This window comes from Mustela nivalis, assembly GCF_964662115.1.
Source record: "Mustela nivalis genome assembly, chromosome: 2".
NCBI lineage: Eukaryota > Metazoa > Chordata > Mammalia > Carnivora > Mustelidae > Mustela > Mustela nivalis.
The window spans coordinates 106998705-107021157 of NC_139021.1; the positions used below are offsets into that span (position 1 = coordinate 106998705).

A 22453-nucleotide genomic window follows, 5' to 3' on the forward strand; every position below is an offset into this window, starting at 1 on the left:
CGGGTTTCTCTGCTCTGAGTTGTCTGGTGTCTCCAAATGTGAGACCTGTATTGAATGGCTCTTCCACGTTGACCGCATTTGTCGGGGTTGCCGCCAATGTGGATCCTCAGATACTGGCTAAGGGTGTGGCTGGCCTAAATGCTTTTCCCTGAAGATGAAATTCAGTTGGTTTCTGTCTGTGGGAATGTGCCCATGGCCTCAAAGAGATGTATGTTGCTGTGAGCTCTTGTGCAGCAATCCCAGCACATGGCTTCTACCCCGTGTGAGGTCCTGGACATGAAGAAGAGCAGAGCTCTCTGAAACAAGGGTCCCCCACCTTCTTTCCATCGCTGAGGTGCGTCTCCAGTGGTCTTACTGTGTACAGAGCTGAGCACTGCCCTGGAGTTGTTCCCCCCATGTGTATCACTTCTCCGTTCCCCGGAAGGGTGAGTTCTCTCGTGTCTCCCGAGGTTAGAGCCCCGACTAAAGGCTCTCCCACACTGGGGAGATGGGTGTGCTGCGATCGAGGGTGAACGAGCTCTGATGTCCCTGGCACCAGGGACCCATGGCTGAAGGCTCTTCCACATTGTCAGCGAATACAAGGCTTGTCTTCCCAGGACACAGCACACCGGGAGTGAGGTGAGGCACGTGAGACCTCTCCGTGCTGTGCTCCAGCATTGCCCGGGTTCCTGTGCAGTGTGAACTTTGTGCTAATGGCCAGAGCACGAGGGGCTGTGGCAGGATCGCTCACTCAAGTTTTTCCCTTTCCCTGACTCAAGGAACGCGTTCTAGCCCCTCCCTTCAGGAACGGTCGCTGCGTCTACCCCTGCAAGCCACTTGTAGTCGCGTGCCTTGTTCCTTTTCGGAATTGATAGATCTTTCTACATGGTAGCCTCATACCACGTCAACTGCTGATTAAATTTTTGATGTTTCCGTTTCAAAGACTATATACCCGTGAGTCGTGCTGAAGCCAGTGACTTTTCCAGACACTCGGGCGGCAGCTTGGCTCGAGGCCCATTTCAGCTGAGAAATGAAACTCTTCAGGTCTCTGGTGGGACAGCCCGTATGCTCAGGGTCTTGGATGACAGGGGATTGTGGGGAATGCTTAGCGTAGCCCGTGTCTAGCTCTAGTGTGGAAGGCCAGGGTTCATGACCCTGAAGCTTCCCGTTGACTTGCAGAGAAGCAGACCTTTGAGCTGCCCCCGTGTGGGTCTCCCTTCATCCTTTATAATAGGGAACGAATTGCCATGAGCTCCTGGGTCTTGTACACAAAGAGTGAGTCCCGGAACACTTGGTGAAAAAGTACTGGAGTGCTTTGTGGGTACTAACAGAACAGAAGGAGAAAATGAAAGAGGGGGAGGGAGGAAAGAATACAAAGAATTAAAAGATCATGTAGGGAAGGAAGGGAGGGAGGGAGGGAGGGAGGGAGGGCGGCTTGAAAAAGGAAGAAGAGAAACTGGTAGAGAGGCATTAGGGGAAAGAAGAATTTTGAAAGTTGTGAGACAAACATCTGAGAGTTAAGATTTGAGCTTGATGAGAAAGGAAAGGAATGGAGTCCTCTACTCAGGAGCAGAAACCGGTTGTAGCGTGTTGGTGATGAGAACCTATGGACCAGATAAACCTGCGAGACAAAGAAAATGAGGATGGGAGGCTGGGGAGTTTCAGAAGGGCAACGTCAACCACGTCGAGGACCGAAAGAGGGGCCATGTGAGGGTTTGAGTGCAAGAATCACAGAAGGGTCCAGTCCTCGGAGGACACAGAATGTGCAGTGGGTGAGGTGGATGGAGTCGGAAGGGTTGACAGAAATGGGTTCGTGTTGCAGGGTTGTTTCCACAGGAGCCCTACAGGAGACAGGACTGATGTAGGAAAGAGGTTAGCATTCAAGGCCGATGGTCAAGAAAGAAGTCTTGAGACGGCTCTGCTGGCAGGAGGCAGTTTTTATTAAAGAACAGGGATACGACCCTTGGGTAGAAAGGGCTGCTTGCTGGGGTCGTGACAGGAGGCTGACTTTCTGGGATGGCATTGGAGGAGGTCAAGCAAAAGGGAGGTTTTGCAAGAATGTGGCAGGAGGGCAGAGGACATTGAGGATACAGTTGGCTTTGCTCTTGTGAAGGGAAGGTGGTTTTTCCTGCTAGGAAGGCATGAGTTGAAAGATGGTGCAGAGCTTCCTGGAGGAATGTTACCTTCCTCCTCTCACAGGTCCATCCCAGGGACTGCACGTTTGAAAAGAAACTCTGTCCTACGGACATTTCCTTCGGCCTCAGCCTCCCTCAGTGTCGTGGAGGGGAGGGAGATGTCAGGGCTTCAGGAAACGGAGATCCGGGCCTCTGGCAGGTCGCTAGGCTCTCGTTAAGCAGGCCTCTTCCTGCAGAATCAGGAGGACTTTTACAAACCGAGGGAGACTCCGGTCTTGCCGGGTTTTGATCTCCATCTGTGGAGAATCTGTTTTTTCCTTTCCTCAGCTTGAGGGCAGTCAGAGCGCCTGAGGGATGTCCCCCGTATCACAGGTTGGGGGGCGGTGTGGCGTGCCAGCTCCTGCTTGGCGCTCAGCTAGCCTTCCCCTCCCTCCTCGTGTGCCCCTGACCAGGGCGGAGCCTTGCGTGGTTAAGGTTGTTGAAGGAGGACGGTCTCATCTTCTGTAGCTTCTTCCTGCTGAATAGGGGCGTAGAGCTGTCCCTCCGCGTGGGTCCTTCCTGGTCAGGTGGCAGAGGCCCAGCTGGGGGAGGCCTCTGCTGTCTGAGTTGTAAAAGGAAGAGGCCGCTGAGTGCAGGGGAGAGCCTCTCCTCCCTAAACCTCTTGCTGCTGCCAAACACACAGGCTGAGCGGGGCCCGTTTTGTGGGGCTGCTGCCAGTGTTGAGCCCAGCATTGGTCACGGTCCTGTGCGTCGAAGTGACGGGGGCGGTTCGGGTGCGGCACCCTCGGGGAATCCAGCAGGGGTAGGGCTGCTGCCCCTCGAGTCGATCCCAGGGTGGTCAAGGGGCCCTGGCAGTGCCGCTTTGTCCTGCATGTGTCATGCCCTGCAGGGTTGTCGGGGACTGCAGGGGACAGCGGGAGGAGGAGCAGCCCCTGCAGCAGACAGGGGAGACAACGGGAAGGCTGCTGTCCCGCCCAGTCCCAGGTGGCCCACTCTCCCCACACAATGGACTGTTGTGGGCCCAGGTGGTTGCCTCGTGTTCCAAGTGTCCGTCATCGGCAGGGCCCGGGCAGCCAACTCTGGGTGTGGCGGCCGACTCAGAGGGTCCTCTCGTCTTGTCCTCGGGGCTCCAGTGCCGTCCTCTGGTGGGCTGCCCAGAAGTCTTCTCTTTGGCCTACGGAGGTCAGGCGTAAGAGAGCCGTTCCTGCAGGCGTGTTTCCCTGTACGTTCACGCCGAATCCTCCTCCGGGCCCAAATCGGAGCAGCAAGTGAGGCCCCAGGGCCCGCCTCGCTTCCTTTGTCGGAGCACCCCAGGAGCCTCTGGTGCCTTGGGGTGGTGGGCACACTGTCCTTTGGTGCAGCTGTGGAGACAAGGGTAGAGTGGTGTGAGATAGCGAGTGGCGTGTGGCCTGGGCCTTACCAGAGGCCTGTGGGGTTTTGTGGGACGTGTTTTCTGAGGTGTTGAGGTAGAGGTTTTCCTGCAAGACCCATGCATGACCTGAAGAAAGGGGAATTTCCCGTGGGCCCCCTGGAGCTGAATGAAGGCTACACTGCCAGGGTCCCTCAGGCCCCTTCCCTGAGCGTCCTCCTCCATGACGGCGGGGTCCTCCTCCTGCTGGGCTGTCCCTTCCCCAGCCTCTCTGAGAGCCCTGGACGTGCCCTTCTCTGTGGGGGGAGCCTTTGCCCACATGAGTGTTGCAGGTGGCGTGGCAGAGACGACATGCTCCCGACCCCCATGGGAAGTGAGTTCACACAGTCCACGGGCTGTGGGCAGGTGTTGGGCAAGGTGGGAGTAGGCAGGGTGGCCTTTCCCTGGTGGGTCTCCCCTGCCGACTGAGGGATCGAGGTGAGTCTCTAGAGTATGAAACTCACAAAGCAAAGTGTGCCATGAGGGGACCCACTACCTCCCACGAGGCATCTTGGAGGCTCAGGGGACTGGAGGTGTTGGTTAGATTGTATGGGAGTCGCCGGCGGACATGACTCAGCTGGAGACCGGGCCTGACTCCCCGCCCACAGGGATGCAGCGCTGGGAGGGGTGAGCTGTCCTGCTCCTGTGAGCCCGGGGGCCTGTCTTGTTTGCTCATTTCTCACGTGCCTGAAGTGGGAGATGAGGCCACCTCACCACTGTCTCTTCGCGACTAGTGTCGTCCGGGAGCAAGCCGTCTGCTGGCTTTTGCAGGGTGGGAGGACAAGGTTTGGGTCATGCAGAGGGAGGGGCTCAATGGGGGGTGTGGAGCCCTTTGCCAGAAGGTCACTGTGCCTAGGCTGCCTGGGGTCCAGTCCCTCCAGGCAGCCAGGGCCCTTCCTCCAAGATCAGCAGCTCCTGGACGACAGCGCCCAACCACCACAGGGAGTTGCAGGGATCAGGTGGAGGTTCCCCGTGGGATGTTCTCAGGACTTCCTAGTGCCTGCAGGGACTGGGATCTTCCTCTCCTCTCCTCTTTGTGGTCAGAGGCTAGGGCAGCACCCCGGGTTTTGTGCTGTTTGCTGAGGTACCCACAACAGGGACGGGGCAATGATAGAAAAGGTGTATCCATGTTCACCGGCCCCTTTTCCTGCCCGACTCACCCCGTTCCCGAGTCCTCCTCTTCTTCTGCTTCCCTTGTCGTTTGCGCCAAGTCCACTGAAGGAAAGTTTCTTGAGAGCTAAGAGCAAGAGCAGAAGTGGGCATGAGCACAGACTCCCCGGCATCAGAGAACCAAGTGGGGACACCCAGGCCCAGCCTCCCTTCCCGAGGCCTCTCCAGCCGGGTGATCCGTGCCCTGCCGATTCCCAGCCCTCCTCCCTGCTCTGCTGTCCGGGGCTGCTTCCCAGAGTCCGCGGTGAGGGGTCAGGGTGATGGTAGGAAAGGGGTGAGGAGGGCTTCCCAGGGATTTCATGCAGCAGTTCCCATGCAGAGCCCGAGTGCCTGTCAGAGACGAGGGCCTCCGGAGTTGGCGTCGTCAAAGCAGGGAAAGGGGAAGAGCTGGGCGGAGGCACTTAGGGACAGAGGAGAGAGGAAGCCCAAGAGATGGAGGTGGAAGTGAATTACAGGCGCAGGGTGGCTCCTTCCATCGGAATCGCCTTCTGTGGAATCCTTCGGGTTAGGGAGCAGCGAGGGTGCTGGGGTTGGCCCTGAGAGAGAACAAAGGGGAGTTAGTGCAGGTGACGACCCACGGCCTGCTGCTCTGGGGATGCTGGGCTCTGCCCTCAGTGGGGTGCGTCCCTAGCTCCGAGTCCTCCCTGGCCTTGGTCGTTTGATCTCCGCAGGGTACAGGGGGGTCTCTGGTTGCCCACCTGCTCTTCCCACCTCCGATTCTCTCCAAGACCCGGAATCCTGGCTGTGTGATCCTTTCCCCCCTGGATGCTGTCACTGTCCCTAAGACTGCCTCTGCGGGACGTTGTTTTCCTCTGTCCTTTTTCCTGTCCTTCCCTGCTCTACTTCGTCCTCCTCCTCCTCCTCCACCTCCTCCCCTAGAGATGCTCCATGTCCTTCCCCCTGCCAAGCTCCACCAGTCCTATTGTTGTCCAGGAGGTGGCCACCAAGGAAAGAGAGGAGATATCCTGGGTCCCCTGGAATCAATCCCCCGATCCGTCTGTGCTGGGAGCAGCTGTCATGGGTCTGGGATTGCTGGGGAAGTGCCGGGAGAGATGGCCCACCACGACCCCACAGCCCATGTCTGCCCAGGGACTGGGATGACCTTCCCAGGGACGTGTTTCAGGGAACGCAACGCCCTCTGTTTCCCTAAGTGTTACAGAGACAGGAGACAGGAGCATGGGAAATTGTGCAGGCACCCTCAGCTGTTCAGGGCTGGAAAACGTCCAGCGGTGTGGTTACTGAAACACAGGATTCCTGCCAGTGCTCCTGCTGAGGCTTGCCAGGAATGGACGGGGTCGGGGTGTATGTAGGGCCCTGGGCAGGCCTGAGGAATGTTTGCCATTTGGGCATGCCTAGGGAGTGGGGAGCATGGCCAGGGCTGTGGGCCAGCGAGGTGGGTTTGTGAGAGGAACCATGACTCCCTGGCCCTGCTCCCAAGAGGCTCTGTGCTATGCTTCGAGGCCAGCTAGTGAGAGGTAGAGTGGACCCGGGGCAGCAAGTGTGTGAAGCAGGTCCATCAGCCCCATCACACAGGCCCAGGGGACCGTGGCCCACGACAGGGGTTCTCCAGGGCAGCTGCATAGGGGCATCCCACCCTTGGGAACACGTCCCCAGGTCAGACTCTGCTGGGGTGTGAAGGCTGGCAGAAGCTCCGATTTACGGGAGCCTGTGTAGTGAACCCAGGAGAAGTACACTTTCCCTTCTGCAGCTCTGGGCGTCCCCTTGAAGTACAGCAGCTTGGAGAGAACCAGGATGGTTTGGTAGTGGAGGTTATGAGGGAGAGAATTTAGACCTGTCTTACACCTCCTGGCTCAGACCAGAACGGAGTGTCGCGTAGTGTCTCTTGCCCAGGAGAGTGCGGTTCGGGCCGCCAAGTCCTGAGCATGACCAGGTCTGGGCCCGTGCCAAGAATGATGCAGAATCTCTTGTGCACCATTCCCGATAGGCCATGAGCAAAGAGCTTTGCTCCACCAAGCTTTGACGTGTGGCAGTGGCCAAGGGAGGCACGAGCAGCTTTGATGGGAAAGATCCTTCAAGGAGCCGCGCAAGGAGTCGAGTGGTGATGACAAACCCAGCCTACCCTAAAAGCCCGTGGACACCTCGTCTGTTCTTTTCATCCTGAGACCGTGACATGAGCAAATCATGCCTGTGACAGAGCATTGCTTTCCTTGGTGGTTTTTGACCCACCTTCTTCCTTCTCCAGAGCGGCAGGGGCAACCCCATGTTCCCGGGAGCCCTGTCCCAGTGTTCCCCTCCTCGGTGCCATTCCCTACCTGAAGAGACTTCGTCCTCACTGAAGGAGTAGTCCTCGATGCTCTCTATCAGTAGATCTGCAAGAACTGAAAGAGGAGCAATGCCGTTAGGAGAGAAACCGCCTCACCCCTTCATCCCAGGTGCGTTGAGATGTCTCTGGGCCGTGCAGCATCTGCCTGACCCTTCTGCAGTGCTCTCAGAGGTTCACGGGGCTGGCGGAGCCGGAGCCCTTGGAGGAGACAGGGATTGGAGTTTCATGCCTTCTAATGAGACCAGGACGCTGCAGCAGTCACCTCAGTGTCAGTTCTGCATGCCCATGACCGCTGTCCCCTCCCAGCGCAACCATCAGAAACTCCAGTCGTTATGGGACTCTTGACGTGTGGCTAGTGGGAGTGAGCAACTGGACATTTTCGTTCCCTTGATGATTTCCGTGTACTGCGCTGAGATAATAAATGACTGTGTATGATGGATGCTAGACAGACTCTCTCCTGGATCACTCAGCACTAGACACCAACCAGGAGCGAGAGAGGAGGCCTGCTCTCCTGCGTATTGCTCGGGCATCAGTGGCTGGCCTGACAGGGACGTTGATCAAGGGAAGACGTTCCCGGGCTCACACACACCCACCAGGCGCTGCTGGAGGTCTTTGGACCCGAAGAGATTAAGGTGAAGCCCCAGTTCCTAGAATAAATGGGGAACGGATTCCGTGCAGCACTGATCTAAAGCATACAATGTGATGCTCTCAGGACAGAGGAGCTGTTAGAATAGATAAGGGAACCATAAAGGAACACAGCGAACCACGACGTTTCTGAATATGAAGAAGTCGGTGGTGGGTCTCTAGAAGCTGACCTTCCAATACCTTGGATGACTTCCCCGAGCCAACAGGAGGGTGCTGGCATACAAATAGGCAGGGGCACCTGGGAGCGGAAGAGAAATGCCCAGGAAATGTGCTCATGTTGGCATCACGATGCTTCCCAAGAGGACCGCCCAGGAAAAGCATCCTCTTCTGAAACAGTGAACAGAGTGAAAAGGCAGCCCACAGATTGGAGACACCCTTGGCAATCCTTATTTCAGAAAAGGTGTGTTCACTGACAAAAAGTAAGAACAACAAAGAAAACCAACCAAACAAAAGAAGACCGGGATTTCACCAAATGAAAGAATCGAGAAAAAGACTGGAGTAGTCTGTGCTGCAAAGGGAACTAATGACTCGGCCAATCAGACAGACATCGTACGAAAAGATGCTCAACGTAAGGCATTGTGAGGGCAATGTGAATCCAAAGGATGCTGAGCTGTGGCATTGTCAGTTAGGGTGGCGAGGACCCAAACCAGGAATCCAAACCCAGGACCCATGTTGGAAGGAGGCAGAAAATTAGAGACTTTGTATGCAATTCATGGAATGCAGACTGGTGCAACTACCCTGGAAAAGCCCGTTGAGTGTCCTCGGAGAGCAGCGAAAGGTACTCCCGTGGATTCCGCGCATGCGAGTGAGAAAAAGAGATGTTGGAAAATCAGATTCTGTTCCAATACATGTTTCTCATGAGAGAAAGTCTTGTTGTCTGCCAAAGAACCCTGAAACCCTGATTTGGCTCTGTTTCCATTCCCAGGCACTGAACTCCCTTGAGTTGTCTCTTGGCCCAAACCTTCCGAATCTAACAAGGCCCTCTTGCATGGACAGATGGCCAGCGAAATGGGTGATGATTGTCCTGTCACCCCTGTTGAGGTTTGAGGTTCTCTTTGGCCACCTTGCGATGCACAGAGCACCCTTTGTTCCTGCATGGAGGGGGCCCAGGTGCCCCCAGTGATGCGCAGTCCCTGAAGACCACCTCATTCCCCCTTGGATAGGACACCTTTTGGACCCTCCTCCAAGATCCCCAGCAAGGACCAGTGGTGGGTGTGGGATTTCCCTGGGAGAAGGCCAGTTGCATTCTTAGACACAGTATCTGCAGGGAAATGGTAGATCTCCATGGAGAAACACGGAGTGAATTGGCCCCATCTGTTCCCTGGCCACTACCCCTTTGTGCGGGTCATCCCCGAACGGGCTGTTGTACGCGGCTGCCCCGGAAGCCACCTGCAGAAGGGAGGAAGTGTGTCCCCGCACTCAGTGTTTCCGATGAGGTTGGGAAGACGCATCGTGGGGCCTCTAATGCAGAGATATGTGTGTGTGAGTGCAGTGTCAAGAGGGAGGTGCTGTGACCATTCTTGCCCGAGACCTAGCTTGGCAGGAGAGCCCATGGACACTGACTCAGTAACAGGGATTGGAAAAGACACACTTGTGTCTTTGGGGCACAGTCTAGCCCTTCCTAGTTAGCGACGGGATTTGTTTTCTGTGGGAAATGATGTGTATTTGCAAGGAAAGAACACCTCTTTCAATTGTAGGTGTTGAAGAGTTTTCCCATGAATGGACGTTCATGATGTGACAGTGATGGGCAACATCTCTGAGAACGCGGACACCGTTAATCGCCATTTTGAGGGGACCAGACACGTTCGAGAGCACAGCATTCATCCACCTGACACACACACACACCAACCCTGCGAATCACAGCACATGGATTCCCATGGAAACAGACCTTGTGCTCAGCACCCGATCCTACAGCACCTAAGAGCAGCACGGTAGCTTCCAGGGCCAGGGTCACGAGGCCTCGGGTCTCGGTCCGGAACATGACCCTTAGTCTCGTTGCAACAGGATCTGGATTCTGGGTAGCTCTCAAGATGGAGCCTGCAAGGAGGCCCTACCTTGCCCATTGTCCAGGTTGCTCAAAAGCAATGAGTGACTCTTGAGGACAGCATACTTACCATGCTCCCTTTCCAGCAGGGCCACCTGTGATTTCAGAAAAGAAAACATGATGAACATCAAGTCCTGCCTCGTCCTGTGTGCACAGCTCTTTTGGTCTCTTGGTGATGGGCAGGGTTATGGGCAGTGATATGGAATCCACCTAGAGGTCGCATGCCCTGGGTCCATTGGTGGCATGGCGGTGTCAGTAGCACCCGTGAAAAAGCTAAGGACCCTGTGGACTGTAACCGAACCTGCTGTTTCCTTCAGGGTCTTTGAAATGGGGTGTCCCTGGCTAAGAGTCGCTCCCTCAATAATCTCCCCACCAAGGACATTGTACGTGCTGAGGTGTTTGGATCTGATTGCGAGTATCAGAGAATCAAGGGATGCTGTACCTCACCTGAAGGAAGGCTAACTTACCACCTCGGTGAAAAATGGGACCTCTCCTTCTGTGCTGTCCACGTCAAGGTCATCGAACAGACTATCGAGGGGATCTAGGTGGATACACACAGAGAGTGTCGGGACCCCGATGGGACTCTTCGGGAATCGCTCGGGGAGCTTTGCTTGGCGTGCACGTGTGGACAAGTGTGTGGAAGTGGGGAGCTCATCAGTATGGACTGAGCTGCAGTGGGCCCTTCCTGGATGGAGGATGAAAGGTCCTGGAGAGGAGCAGGGATGTGAATAGAAACTCTGGCTCCTGTTGGAGCTACAGGGCCTAGGTTGGCTGTGAAATAGTCCATCTCCAAGGCACACCTACTGCCTGCCCCCAAACCTGCACCACCTAAGAGCAGCGCAGTAGTTTCTGGGGACAGGGCCATGAGGCCACGGGTCTTTCCCCAGAAAATCCCTTTCTGTTACTCCGACCCTTCCTCTCAGTCCCGCCGGACCTGGAATCAGGGTGGTTCTCGTGGTGGAGCCTGTGAGGAAGCCCCAACCTTTGCCCTTTTCCAGGTTGTTGCAAACAAGTGAGTGACTCTAGAGTACAGAATACTTACCGCCATCCTCTTCCAGCAGGGACACCTGTGATTTCAGAAAAGAAAACAGTATGAACATCAAATCAGGCTTTGTCCCGTTTGCATGGCTCTTTTGTTCCCTGGGGGATGGGAGGAAGCCCAATGCGGAAGTGTGCTAGAGGCCTGTGAGCCCCAAAGTGTGACGAGAGCAAAATGAGTCCTCCGCAGATGCGCCCAGTCTTCCTAGAGGTCCCACGTTCCAGGTCCCACTGGACAAAATAGGTGGTAAGGAGGAATAGCTGCTACCCGTACCAAAGCTCCCTGCCCTCCAGATGGTAGGTGATCCTGCTGTGGTGGTCCCAGCCCCCCTGCTGTGGTGGTCCCAGCCCCCCTGCAATGCCTTCGGGGTTAGGTAGCATTTGGTAACAGATTCTCTCTCAAACTTCTCCCTACCCTGTCAATGGTGCATGCTGAGAATTTTTTTATGTGACCTTGATTTAAAAAGCCAGAAGAGTTTTGTGTCTCCCCCAAAGAAAGGCCAACGTACCACTCTGGTGTAAAATGGGGCGTCTTTCTCATTCTTTCCTGTTGAACGCTCACCCGCCTGTCCATCCAGCCAAGCTAGGGAGAGATCCACAGAATGGTCAGTCCAGCTCGGCAGGAAGAGCTCAGGGAGTTTCGCTTGGGGTGGGCGTGCCCGGGAGTGTATGGTGTTGGTATGGACTGAGCAAGCTGCTGCTGCATCGAGAGAGGTCAGGGCAAGGAGCAGGAATGGAGGGAGAAATATTGACTCTGAACTTGAGCTACAGGGAGTGGAATCAGGGTGACCTCTTCAAGCAGAAAGGGAAACACTAAGAGACACATTCCGTACTGACAGGCAAGTTCCTCCAACCAGCGCCTGTGTCATGGTCATGGTCAAGATCGTTTCTTGGCTGTTCCCACCTACCTCTCGCCTCTTCTAGGAGATTGTATTTCTGCAGAAGAACACTGTGTGGCAGGGTTGCATGCAATGCAAGCACAAGTACCCTATAGGTTTCTATTTGTCCCTGAGTCATGCAGGGTCAGGAAAACCAAAGACCCAGGATTTCTATGTACTGACATCTGACCATTCCAACAGAGTCCCCATCCGCAAAGTGCTGATTCTTCCCAGTCTTTCCTTTCCTGTGGCATGTGGATGTGTCCTTGGAGTCCGCGGGACCCAGTTTCCCAGGACCCAGCTCCCCCAGTCAGGATCCGGCAAGTTCACGAGAGAGCGGAGGCCAGGCGAGAGGGGCACTCTCTAACCTGGCCATGTAGCAGATTGTCAGGAAGTCGGATCGGGCCCCGAGCTAATGATGAAGCTTTCCTGGCCATTGCCATTTCCCAGTGAGCCTTCCCTCTATGTGCATTCAAGATGGGAGCATTTTTGTAAGGCTGGTGGTGATGTTTGGGTCGACTAAAGTAGCTTCTGATTTCTTTGTGTTTTGACCCTGTCTGAGAAACGTCCCGAGCTAGGACAGATGTGGGCCCCTTCCTTTCTCCCCGTCCCTGTCTGAGGAGACGGAATCCTGAGCAACCCTCCAGGTGGAGCTGTGGTCAGCGAGGAATGTGGTGTCCTAGCGGGGTGTGTGCAGCAGGAATGAAGGAGGTTTGGCTTTGAAACTTTGACCCGTGCCCTCAAGTCCATTCAGTGGGAGATGTCTTCTGGTGAAACGCACGCAGTCCACACACCCACATGCCCGGTCCCGTCGCATCGACCCACGCGAAAGCGAGCCCCAACCCTCCGACGCACCAAGCACACCGCCCGAATGACCTACTGGTTTGCAGGGACTGTAGCACAGGGTCCTGGGTTTCTGCAGGACACTCCATTTGTTCAGTCCGCCCCAGCCTCTGTTCCCGGGAGGAACTCAGAAGGGGGGAAGCTCTCCAGACCAAAGGAGGAGAGAAAACCCTACCTTGTTGAGTTAGATCTGTCCCCCTAAGGGGAATGATGGGGGTATAAGCATATGGGGTGTATCCAGTCGCCGCCTCCTGCAGTTGGAGAAAGGGAAACCCAGTGAGGATCCCCGCACCCTGTGCACACCGTGTGCACACATCTCTGTGCCCTTGGTGTGTGTCGTAAGCAAGCTAGATGGGATGCGGTCATTGAGTCTATGATCCAGAGGAGGAGGAAATGACCTCCCGAAAATGACCCCCTTGTCCTTGGCTCCAGCATGTTATGTCAAAATTCCCCCATCCATTTTCGTCAGCAACTCATTCCAAAGCCATTTCCCATAGACAGAACGACCTGGTGGGAAATGCTCACGACCATCCATTGCCTAAGCAATGGTGGTGCCCGTCTCAATCTGCTGTCCGTTAATGGTATAAACTCACGGCAGGCTCTCAGCACCAAGGACATGGTCTCTTCCCTCTGGCATGTCCATGCTCAGACACTTTCATGGAAAGAGAAATCAAACACTGGCTGTCCCTCAGAAGCACAAAATGACTTTAGAGAGGTGACTGAGCGGCTCAGACATTGAAGCTTCTGCCTTCAGCTCAGGACCTGATCCTAGGGTCCTGGGATGGAGGCCCACATTGGGCACCCTGCTCGAAAGGGGAGCCTGCTTCTTCCTCTCCCTCTGCTACTCCCCCTGCTTGCGCTCTCGTGCACTCTCTGTCTATCTGTCTCTCTCTCCCCTTCTCTGTCTTTCTGTCTTTCACATAAACAAAATCTTGAGGAACAATGAGTTTACCTGAGGGAGAGTCAGAGTTTCCTCCTCGGCCCTCAAAGTGGGTAGTAGCTCTTCCATCAGGTCATCGTGGAGAGCTAGGAGGATACAGAGGCACCATGAGGACACTGGTGAGGCTGCTCAGGAAGTAGGCAGGGAGTTTGGATGGATGAGGACAGGAGGGGTGTGTGCACGTGTGGGGGCTCCTAGGAGGAACAGGCCGCACTGCTGCCAGGCCTTGTCCTGGTGCAGAGGGGAAGGGACGGGAGAGGAGCAGGGAGGAAACGCGAAGAGGGTTCTTGTCTTTCTAGCTAAGGTGAGCCCGATCAAAGCCAAATAGCCAGTCCAGGACATGGGAAGCCTAACCTGGCTTCTGTGTGAAGACCGAGTCCCATAACCTCTCCTGACTGACGTGCCACTAAGGTGTCCCACGCTGCTGCTTTGGACATCAGCTCTGGGCCCAAGATCCCCACCTGCTGCGACTATATGCATCACGTCTGTGTAAGATCTTGCACAGCATAAAAAGCAGCCTTGCTTGCCAGGCTGCATTCAACCCTCAGGAAAGGAGCCTAGTAGTTTGCTTCACTCATCCTTTGTCTTCAGAAAATGCCATGTGCAACACTTGAGAGCACGGACATCGTAGCTTCCATAAACAGCCGGCACCGTCGATGAGTGTGATAGATTCCTTCCACTGTTCTTGAGCTGTCCCATGTGTGTGTGTGTGTGTGTGTGTGTGTGTTTCCCCTGAAGACAGTGGCTGTCTGAACCCTCCCAGGTGTTCTGACCAGTGGGAAGTTGCTTACACAGAGGAGTCTGGGAGTGTGTGCTGATCGGCTGTAGGCCTGCTTTGCAGGAGATTTGCTCCGGGGATGTGGGTCCAAAGCTTCCACCCAAGCTTCACCTTGATTTCCTATTGGCCAGTGGTGTTTGAGTGTGTGCTTAGAGAATTTGAACCTTCCTGAGGCTTAGGGAAATCTTATCAAGTACAGTCAGTTCCCTCCGTGATGCTTTTCTGCCATTGGTCGGTCGTGTGTACACACTGAGACCGGCTATGACCGATGTTGCCCTGTTCTGTCCTCCACGGGTCCACACGCTTTCCAGCCATGTGGGCTTGAGCATGAGGATGTGGCTTTTCTCTGTGCACTTGACTCCAGGGACCAGCCTGTAATCTTTAAGGTGGGCTTCTAAGCTTGCCCTGGCTTCTGTGTCCATGGAAGCCACTGTGTCATGTTGGGTCCTGTCGGGGACCATCATAGAATCTAGGTATTTGGCTGTGTGCACAGATGCTGATGGCCCTTTGCTAGCTAGCACCCATGGTACATCATGACGCCCTGGCTGAGGGACTAACAGAGGTGGGTAGGCCAGAGCAACTTTCAGATTGGAACCTGAGCTCCAATCATGGCTTTCCAAGTAGGAGGTCAAGGGTTTGGACCCTTTATCTCCGCACGATGCCCGCCCCAGGAAATCAGAGGGAAATGTCCTCCAGGTAAAGCTGTGGGGAGTAGGGGAAGGAGTATGTAAAGTGTGCCAGGGTGATGAGTGTGTATTGGAAGAGGGACACTGTAATTGTGGTGGAAGTGTGAGAAAGATCTCCTGGTAAAGGCACACAATTGTGTTCACAAGCATAATGCATGGGGACACACACACCCACACCCCCACGCACACACCCACGCACACAGGGCCTTCATCCCACGTGCACACAGATCACCCCTTCCCTATGTACGAGTTCTTCCAGGCCCTGTTTGATGTGGTGACCGTGCCTCACCGGACAGTCTCGGTCAGTATCCCCCAACCCCCGTTCCTTGTTAGAACCCAGAATCAGGGGGCAGGCTTCTTTGTACTCTAGATTTCCTCCCAGAGCCCGATGGTCTTAAATACGTACAGCTGTCCTTGCTCCCAGCGTCTACCTGCGATTGGGGAAAAGGAAATACAGTGAGGATCCCAGCATCCTGTCCTGTTGGGCCAGCTCTTTGGTTTGGGGAGGACTTCAGGCAGTTAATTGGAAGAGGTCCGGTGGTTGAGTCCATGTCCTCCCACCTGAGTTCAAGTGGACCATTTGAATGATGCTGGAGCATCATTCAATCTCCGAAGTCCATTCTGATCAACAGACAGAATGTTCTCTTTCAAGGAGAAACCTTTTCTGCTGAAGAAGGTGTTTGATCCCATGGAGTTTGTAACTGAGGCTGTCCTGTGTCCTCACCCTTTTTGGGTCTATGTGTGTAAGAGGTCAGTCCCAGCATTCCTCCACGAGGGGAGACTGCTGCCCCCTTCCCCTGGGAGGTAAAGTGCCAGATGTTCATCAAACTCCACTGATGGAAGAAATCAAGGAAGCACCATTTGTGTCTCTGAGAAATCAGAGAGGCGAGCTTACCTCAGGGAGAGTTGGGGGACCTTCTTTTGTCCAGCTCCTAGGAAGGTCCTTGGACTGGCCCTCCACAGGGTCTAGGAGAACAGAGAGGAGCTGTCAGGACATTGGTTGCGCTACTCAGGAATGACTTCGGGAGTTAAGTCTGCTGGATATGGATGTGGGGCCAGAGGGAATGGACGTGAAGGGTGACCAAGCAAGGCCTGACTTCCCAGTGGGCCAACAGTGGTGGAGAAAGTGGTGGACGCAGTACACAGTGGTGTACGCAGAACGCAGTGGTGTACACAGAAACACAGAGGAGGGGAGCAGGATGGAAAAGGGAAATGGGGCCTTGGCTTTCTAACGGAGGGGATGTCATCAGTGGGAACTCTCAGCGTCTGTCTAGGAAACACTCAAGGCACCCTGGGTTTCAGGGCGCAGTCCCCTGAGCCCTCCTGCCCACTGTGAAGCCAAGCCAGCTTGCCACTTCTTCAGCTGGTCATGGGGCCTGTTCAGCTGTCTCCCCTGCACCTCTGCTGTGTGACCCTATCGCTCCTCTATCGTGCCTTGGAGTAGTGGGTTTTTCGGTGATGGAATCTAAGTACTGGGGACGGGTTATATTTGTTAGTGCGTGTCCGTTCAGTGACCCTGCTGACATCCGTGATGCTTTGTAGACCGCACTGCCATCTACAGGGAAAACGTTGCCATCCTATCTCATGGCACCTCTGTATCTGTGAGGACATGACCGGCCCTCCCCGTTTCCTCCCTCCACTGTCCCTTCCACTTTCTGGGTCTACGAATGTCCCTACTGGAGTGTCCTCAAAGCCTGGGATCGTGTAATGTACGTCTTTCCTTGTGTGCTTGCTTTCAAAATGTGTGTTAAGTTTCCAGGTTCCATCTGTTTCGTAAAATATTGGAAACCTTAGTTTCTTCTTACGCCTGAATTGCACTCTATGATGTGTATGGATGCCTCTGAATGTGTTATTCCTCCCGTGATGGATTTGGGGGCAGTGCCTCTCTGGGGCTATTGGGAACCCAACTGTGTGAGACATTAGTGCACAGATTTCTGTCTGTTTCCAGAATGAGAAGACATCACCGAATGCATTGGCCCCATTTGTAGAACGGTAACCACGTGGAATGTACTGGGTACTTGAGTTCCCCAAATGTGGTGAGGTCGTTCTGTTCCTTTGAAGATACGTAGCACACCCATGTAAGATGTGGCTAATGGGCAGAAGTGAAGGGGGGACATCGTGAAACCTCCTGTCGTATTCTGTTCCATTTTTCTGTTCAGCGTTCCTGGCAAAAAACATAGTCTCTTCCTTCCTACACATCTAAGAACCATGTTTCCTGGGGAGACCTATAGGGACCTGTGTGTTCCAGAAAGACCTAAGATCCATCCCTTCAGCTAGTAGACACTTTTTTCCTGTGCCCCTTGGATCCAGTTTGAATGAGGATCTCATCGTGACTTGTGGACTTAAAAGGGGATGGACGGACGGCATAGAGGGAAATGGCTACAAGTGAAATCAGAGGACAATGTGTCTCAGCAGTTTTAAAAGCTTCGGTTATGTCTGTGCTACTGAATGACAGAATGCGTCTCTAATCAACGTAATGAGTCAATCCCCAAGGTACCTTCCTCGGGGTCCTCAATGGTGAAGACCTCATTGTGGAGGGAGAACCGGACTCTCTTCTTGCTGTGGCATTGTGGAGGGGGCGGCGTGGGTGGGGGCGTCTCCACATCCTCCAGGAGACACTCCCCACAGATTTCTGGGAGACACACAGAAATAGAGAACAGTGTCGGCACCTTGTCGTCAGGAGCCCACAGGGGGATTGGAAGTCCTTTCCTTCTAGTCCATCCGTCTCCTGCCCCTACTCGCCAGCTGCCCAGCAGGCATTCCTCCCTCCAGGTGGGACTTAGGAAGGGGTCACCATGTGCTGTGCTCTGAATTCCGCCCCCTCCCACACCCACAGGTTCCGTGGGCAACGGCTTGTATGGAGCAGAGACAGGACAGAAAAGCACGCAACAGAGCGCCGTGAGCACGCGTGATAGCCTCGGTCACATCCACTGAGCAGCCACTCCTACCCGAGAGTGTTCCCCAGAACCCTCTGTGCCCTGTTTCCTTGCCCTCCGGCGTAGACGTTAGTGTGCCACCACGGTGTCCCAAGTGATTGAGTCCAAGGAGTGCCTGGGACCTAGGGGAGGACTGGATGCTTCCCAGCCGCTCGGCAGGTGTTGAGGAAGGGACCACCTAGGGACTCAGCTAGACAGCTGGCTGTGGGTGAAGCCACAGTGGAGGACAGTGGAGGGCCCTGAAATATAGGGTGCTGAAGGGTCCGTCCAGAGTTGCCACCCTGATGAAGGATGGATCTGGGACAGGAAAGTCGTCGTTTCCCTGTGGCCGGAGATCCCCGAACCCCTGACACCAACCCACGGCCCCTGCTAAAAGGTTCTGAAGCCCTGAACCAAGAGCTGCCCTCACAGTCTCAAATCCCTCTGTGCCACTGTGTCTGTAGGGGAGAGCAAGGGCCACGAGACCAGCTTCAGTCCTCACTCACCTCTGTGTTTGGGGCCCTGACATCAACTAAGTGGTGGTTTCTGCCCAGTGGGGCCCTAGTGAAGGACCAGGAACGGGTAGCTTGAGCCACGTTCCCTCACCTCTCTGCAAGGTCAGCCCAGTCGCCCAAGGCCGTCCTGAAGGCCAGTTGAAGCCCAGGCTCCTGGGGTTCTGCTTGGCTCCCAAGCTGATTCAAACTCCCAACAGTCGCATAGGACCTGGCTGAGAACTCGCTTGCCTTGAGCTCGCCAGTCCCGAGGAGCAGTCGATGGGTACAAACGGACATGTAGGTGGCCATGTGGGCTGGGAGTGGTTGGTTTCAGGAAGGAGACGGATGATGCTGAGTGGCCCGCTCTTGCCGTGTGGACTGCTCTGAGGAGGCTGGATGGAAGTGAGGCTACCCTGGCTGGCGTGAGTCCCTCCCTGCTCTCTCATTCTTTGCCAGCATCCCCTGTCTACTCTCAGGTCTCTTGATCCCCTCTGGAGACTGTAGGTTTAGCAGACAGTCTTCTGTCTCCCTCCCTAGGCCGGGCCTGGAGAACCCAGCCCAGCAGTACCTTTGAGAGCAGCAGACAGTCCACTGTGCAGCTGCCGTGTGTTCTGTTCACCCACCCGGTGGCACAGCCCTTTCCCGTGCACTCCCAGGCATCAAGCAGACGGCCCGGGAAACCCTGCACATCAACCCATGAGACCACCCCGCTATCCTCCAGTGTCTCTCCTTCTAAGAACAGCTGCATTTCGACCTCTGACCTTTCCTCTCCGATTTTGTCATGTCCATCGGGAAGAGGAGACCGGCAATTCGTTCCCCTCAAATGTGGTGCCTGGGTCGCACCAAGATTCTCCTGATGCAGGGACAGCAGTGTGGCGTGTGACCTGTGTGTTGTCCCTGTAGGACTGTGTCCGAAATGGGCATTCAAAAAGAGTACGGTTTTCTGAACATCGAAGCGCTTTAAGGAAGGCAGCTTCCCCACGAAATCCCAATGAAATCACCCAGACAAACGAACAAACACAGGCATCCAACCGGGAGGGGGAATCAGAGGGTGGAGAGGAAAAGCCAAAGAGAAGAAGCCGATCTCTGTGAAAGGGAGACAGCCAGCTCCAGAGAATAGAATTGAGAAAATCGATAGGCACCTACCTATACAACAGCAGTTAAGGTTCCCCATCGTGGGGACTGTTAGTCCTGTTCACCCAACCGCCAGGGGCTCGGCTCACAGAGTGACAGTTGAAATGGAACGTTGGATGCGTGTCATCAGGTCACCGTGGCGATGGCTCATGACAGAACTCTGAGGGTGTCATGGAGGGAAGGGGGTCAGGGAGGGGTCGATGGATGATGGGCAATTAAGGCACTTGTTATGGTCAGCTCTGAGTGGTGGAGAGAAGTGATGAGTCCCTGAGTTGTGCTGCAGAATGCAATACTGCGCTGTACGTTAACTACCTGCATTTTTGGACATTAAAAAAAGGATACTCCTGAGGGCACCTAGGAGACTGAAATGTTCATTATCCTATCTGCTACTCTGGAAAACTCCTATTTATACGAGATTGTTTCACAAAGTCTCTCCAGGAGTTCTTGGGTGGCTCAGTGGGTTAAGTATTGGCCATCGGCTCAGGTCCTGCTCTTGGAGTCCGGGATCAATCCTAGCATCAGGCTCCCTGCTCATATGGCTCATATGTATAGACGATAATGAGTTAGGAGTAGGTTAACTAAGTTTCTTAGGCATTAATGCTGCAATCAAGGTGTTGCTTGGGACTTCTTATCTAAGGCTTGGTTGGGTTCCCATCTGTACATATGTGGCAGACTTTATTTCTGTACAGCCGTAGGAGTCACAGTAGCTTGTTTCTTCTTTGAGGTCAGAAGAAGGGTCTCTGATATCTTACGTTCCTTAAAAGACTCACATGTGGGACGCCTGGGTGGCTCAGTTGGTTAAGTGTCTGCCTTTGGCTCAGGTCATAATCCTGGGGTCCTGAGATCAAGTCCCATGTTGGGCTCCTTGCCCCTCACCCTGCTCGTGTGCTCATGCGCTCTCTTTCTCTCTCTCTCTCTCAAATAAAGAAATAAAATATTTAAGATAAATTAATAAAAGACTCACATGATTAGGTCAGGCCCACCCAAGTAAATCTTCCTTTTAGACCAAAGTCAACTGATTAAAGGATCTCATTTATACTTCCAAAATCTGTTTTGTTGTAGAATGTATCACAATCACAGGGACTTAAGTCTCTTCCATTTAAGAGGAGTTCATGTCACGTTGTTGGATCCATTGGAGGTCGTCATCTTAGATTCTGCCTATATAATTAGTGTGAGTTTATCCATTCTGTTTTCCAAGGTAGTTTTGGTTATTCTTGGCCATTCAAGTTTCTATGTAAGTCTGAGAGTAAAGTTATCAGTTTCCACAAAAATATCTGCTAAGATTTTAATTCTGATTGTCTTGAATCTATAGGCCAATTTGTGGAGAAATGAGATATTTTTGTAATATTAAGTTGTCCAAGCCATGAATATAGTGTATTCATTTACTTAGGTATTCTTTGTGTTTTGTTTTCTCAATAATACCTTATACATTTCTGGAAAATAGTCTTGTTTTTCCTAGTAACCAATTTTTAGTGTATGTCATGAACATTGATTAGCTGTTTGTTTTGATAACCTGGGAATGATATGTCTCTCTTTCTTCTTGCTGTATTTTCCACAGTGGTCATTTTATAAATGGGTGGTATAAAAGCTATGAACTGTATAAGACAGTCAGTTCAGTTATGGGAAGAAAATACTTGGGTATCTCCCTAGATTTCTGAATACTCCAGAAGTTTAAGCTACCATAGCTGATCATTAGCTTGTGATTTTTTTCATGTTCTGAACATATACATGATATCATCTAAGGATACTATCATATTTTAAAAGAAACAAAAAGAAAAAGATATAATTATTTTATGTTGTTAACAGTAAATATAAACAAACCAAGGGTAATAGAAATATTGCCGAACTGAGGGGAGAAGTAGCAGGCTGAGACTACTTCAGCTAGCAGGAGATCAGCTAGATAGCTTATCTAAAGATTGCAAACACCTGCAAATCCATCAGCAGATCGAAGAGAAGAAGAACAGCAATTCTGGAAACAGAAAAACAACCACTTTTTGAAAGGTAGGACTGGTGGAGAAGTGAATCCAAAGCGAATGGAAGATAGACCCTGGGGGGAGGGGCCAGCTCCCGGCAAGCGGCAGAGCACTGGCCCACAAAATCAAGACTTTTAAAAGTCTGTTCCACTGAGGGACATCGCTCCAGAGGCTAAACGCGGGCCAAAGCCCACACAGGGTCAGCGTGGCCTCAGGTCCCGCAGGGTCACAAAAGGATCGGGGTGTCTGAGTATCACAGAGCTTGCAGGTATTATAACGGGAAAACTGGCTACAGAGACAGAGCCAACAGTAAGCTCACAGCTCAGGGTTACCTTGAACCAGCCACAGGCTCGGTGAGCTCGGAGTGAAGCCGGAGGTCAGACAGATGGGAGTAATTGGGCGCTGTTCTCTGAGGGCGCACTGAGGAGAGGGGCCCCGGGCTCTCGGCTCCTCCGGGGCGGAAACCAGGAGGGCGCCATTTGTATTCCCTTCCTCTGGAACTCTATGGAAAGCGCTCAGGGAACAAAAGCTCCTGAAAGCAAAACCGAGCGGATTACTCAGCCCGGGACCTGGTAAGGGTGGTGCAATGCCGCCTGGGGCGAAGACACTTGAGAATCACTACACCAGGCCCCTTCCCCAGAAGATCAACAAGAATTCCAGCCAAGACCAAGTTCACCTAACAAGGAGTGCGGTTTCAATACCAAGGAGAGCAGCAGAATTCCAGAGGTGGAGAAAGCAAAGCACGGAACTCATGGCTTTCTCCCTGTGACTTTTTTTAGTCTTTCAGTTAATTTAATTTTTTTCTTTTTCATTTTTTTTTCTTGCCTTCTGGTAAAGTTTTCTTTTTAACTTTTACCCTTTTCTTTTTTAACGTGTTTTAACTAGTTTATCTAATATATTTTTTTCTTTTTTATATTTTTTTATTCATTTTCTTTATTTTAATTCTTTTTTTTTCTTCCTTTTTGAACCTCTTTTTATCCCCTTTCTCCCCCCTCACCATTTAGGATCTCTTCTGATTTGGTTAAAGCATATTTTCCTGGGGTTGTTGCCACCCTTTTAAGTATTTTACTTGCTCCTTCATATACTCTTATCTGGACAAAATGACAAGA

At 53.2% G+C, this 22453-nt stretch overlaps 2 protein-coding genes across 2 annotated transcripts; both read right to left on the bottom strand.

The window, feature by feature from the left end:
- Nucleotides 1–1937: 1937 nt before the first annotated feature.
- Nucleotides 1938–10713, bottom strand: LOC309859329 (uncharacterized protein; the record flags this gene model as incomplete). The annotated part of the gene is made up of 7 exons (XM_082719982.1): nt 1938–3475; nt 4683–4759; nt 5146–5228; nt 6966–7031; nt 9736–9760; nt 10133–10465; nt 10708–10713. 7 exons carry the CDS (start codon nt 10711–10713, stop codon nt 3343–3345), a joined length of 723 nt encoding a protein of 240 aa, XP_082576108.1. The 3' UTR covers nt 1938–3342.
- A 1383-nt stretch (nt 10714–12096) lies between these two features.
- LOC309859788 (uncharacterized protein) lies at nt 12097–19531 on the bottom strand. Its single transcript, XM_082720896.1, has 6 exons — nt 19384–19531; nt 17326–17460; nt 15724–15794; nt 15235–15259; nt 13377–13450; nt 12097–12675 (listed from the first exon to the last, which is right to left on the bottom strand). The coding sequence occupies exons 1-6, from the start codon at nt 19409–19411 to the stop codon at nt 12322–12324; spliced, it is 687 nt and encodes a 228-aa protein (XP_082577022.1). The 5' UTR covers nt 19412–19531; the 3' UTR covers nt 12097–12321.
- Between the last annotated feature and the right edge of the window lie 2922 nt (nt 19532–22453).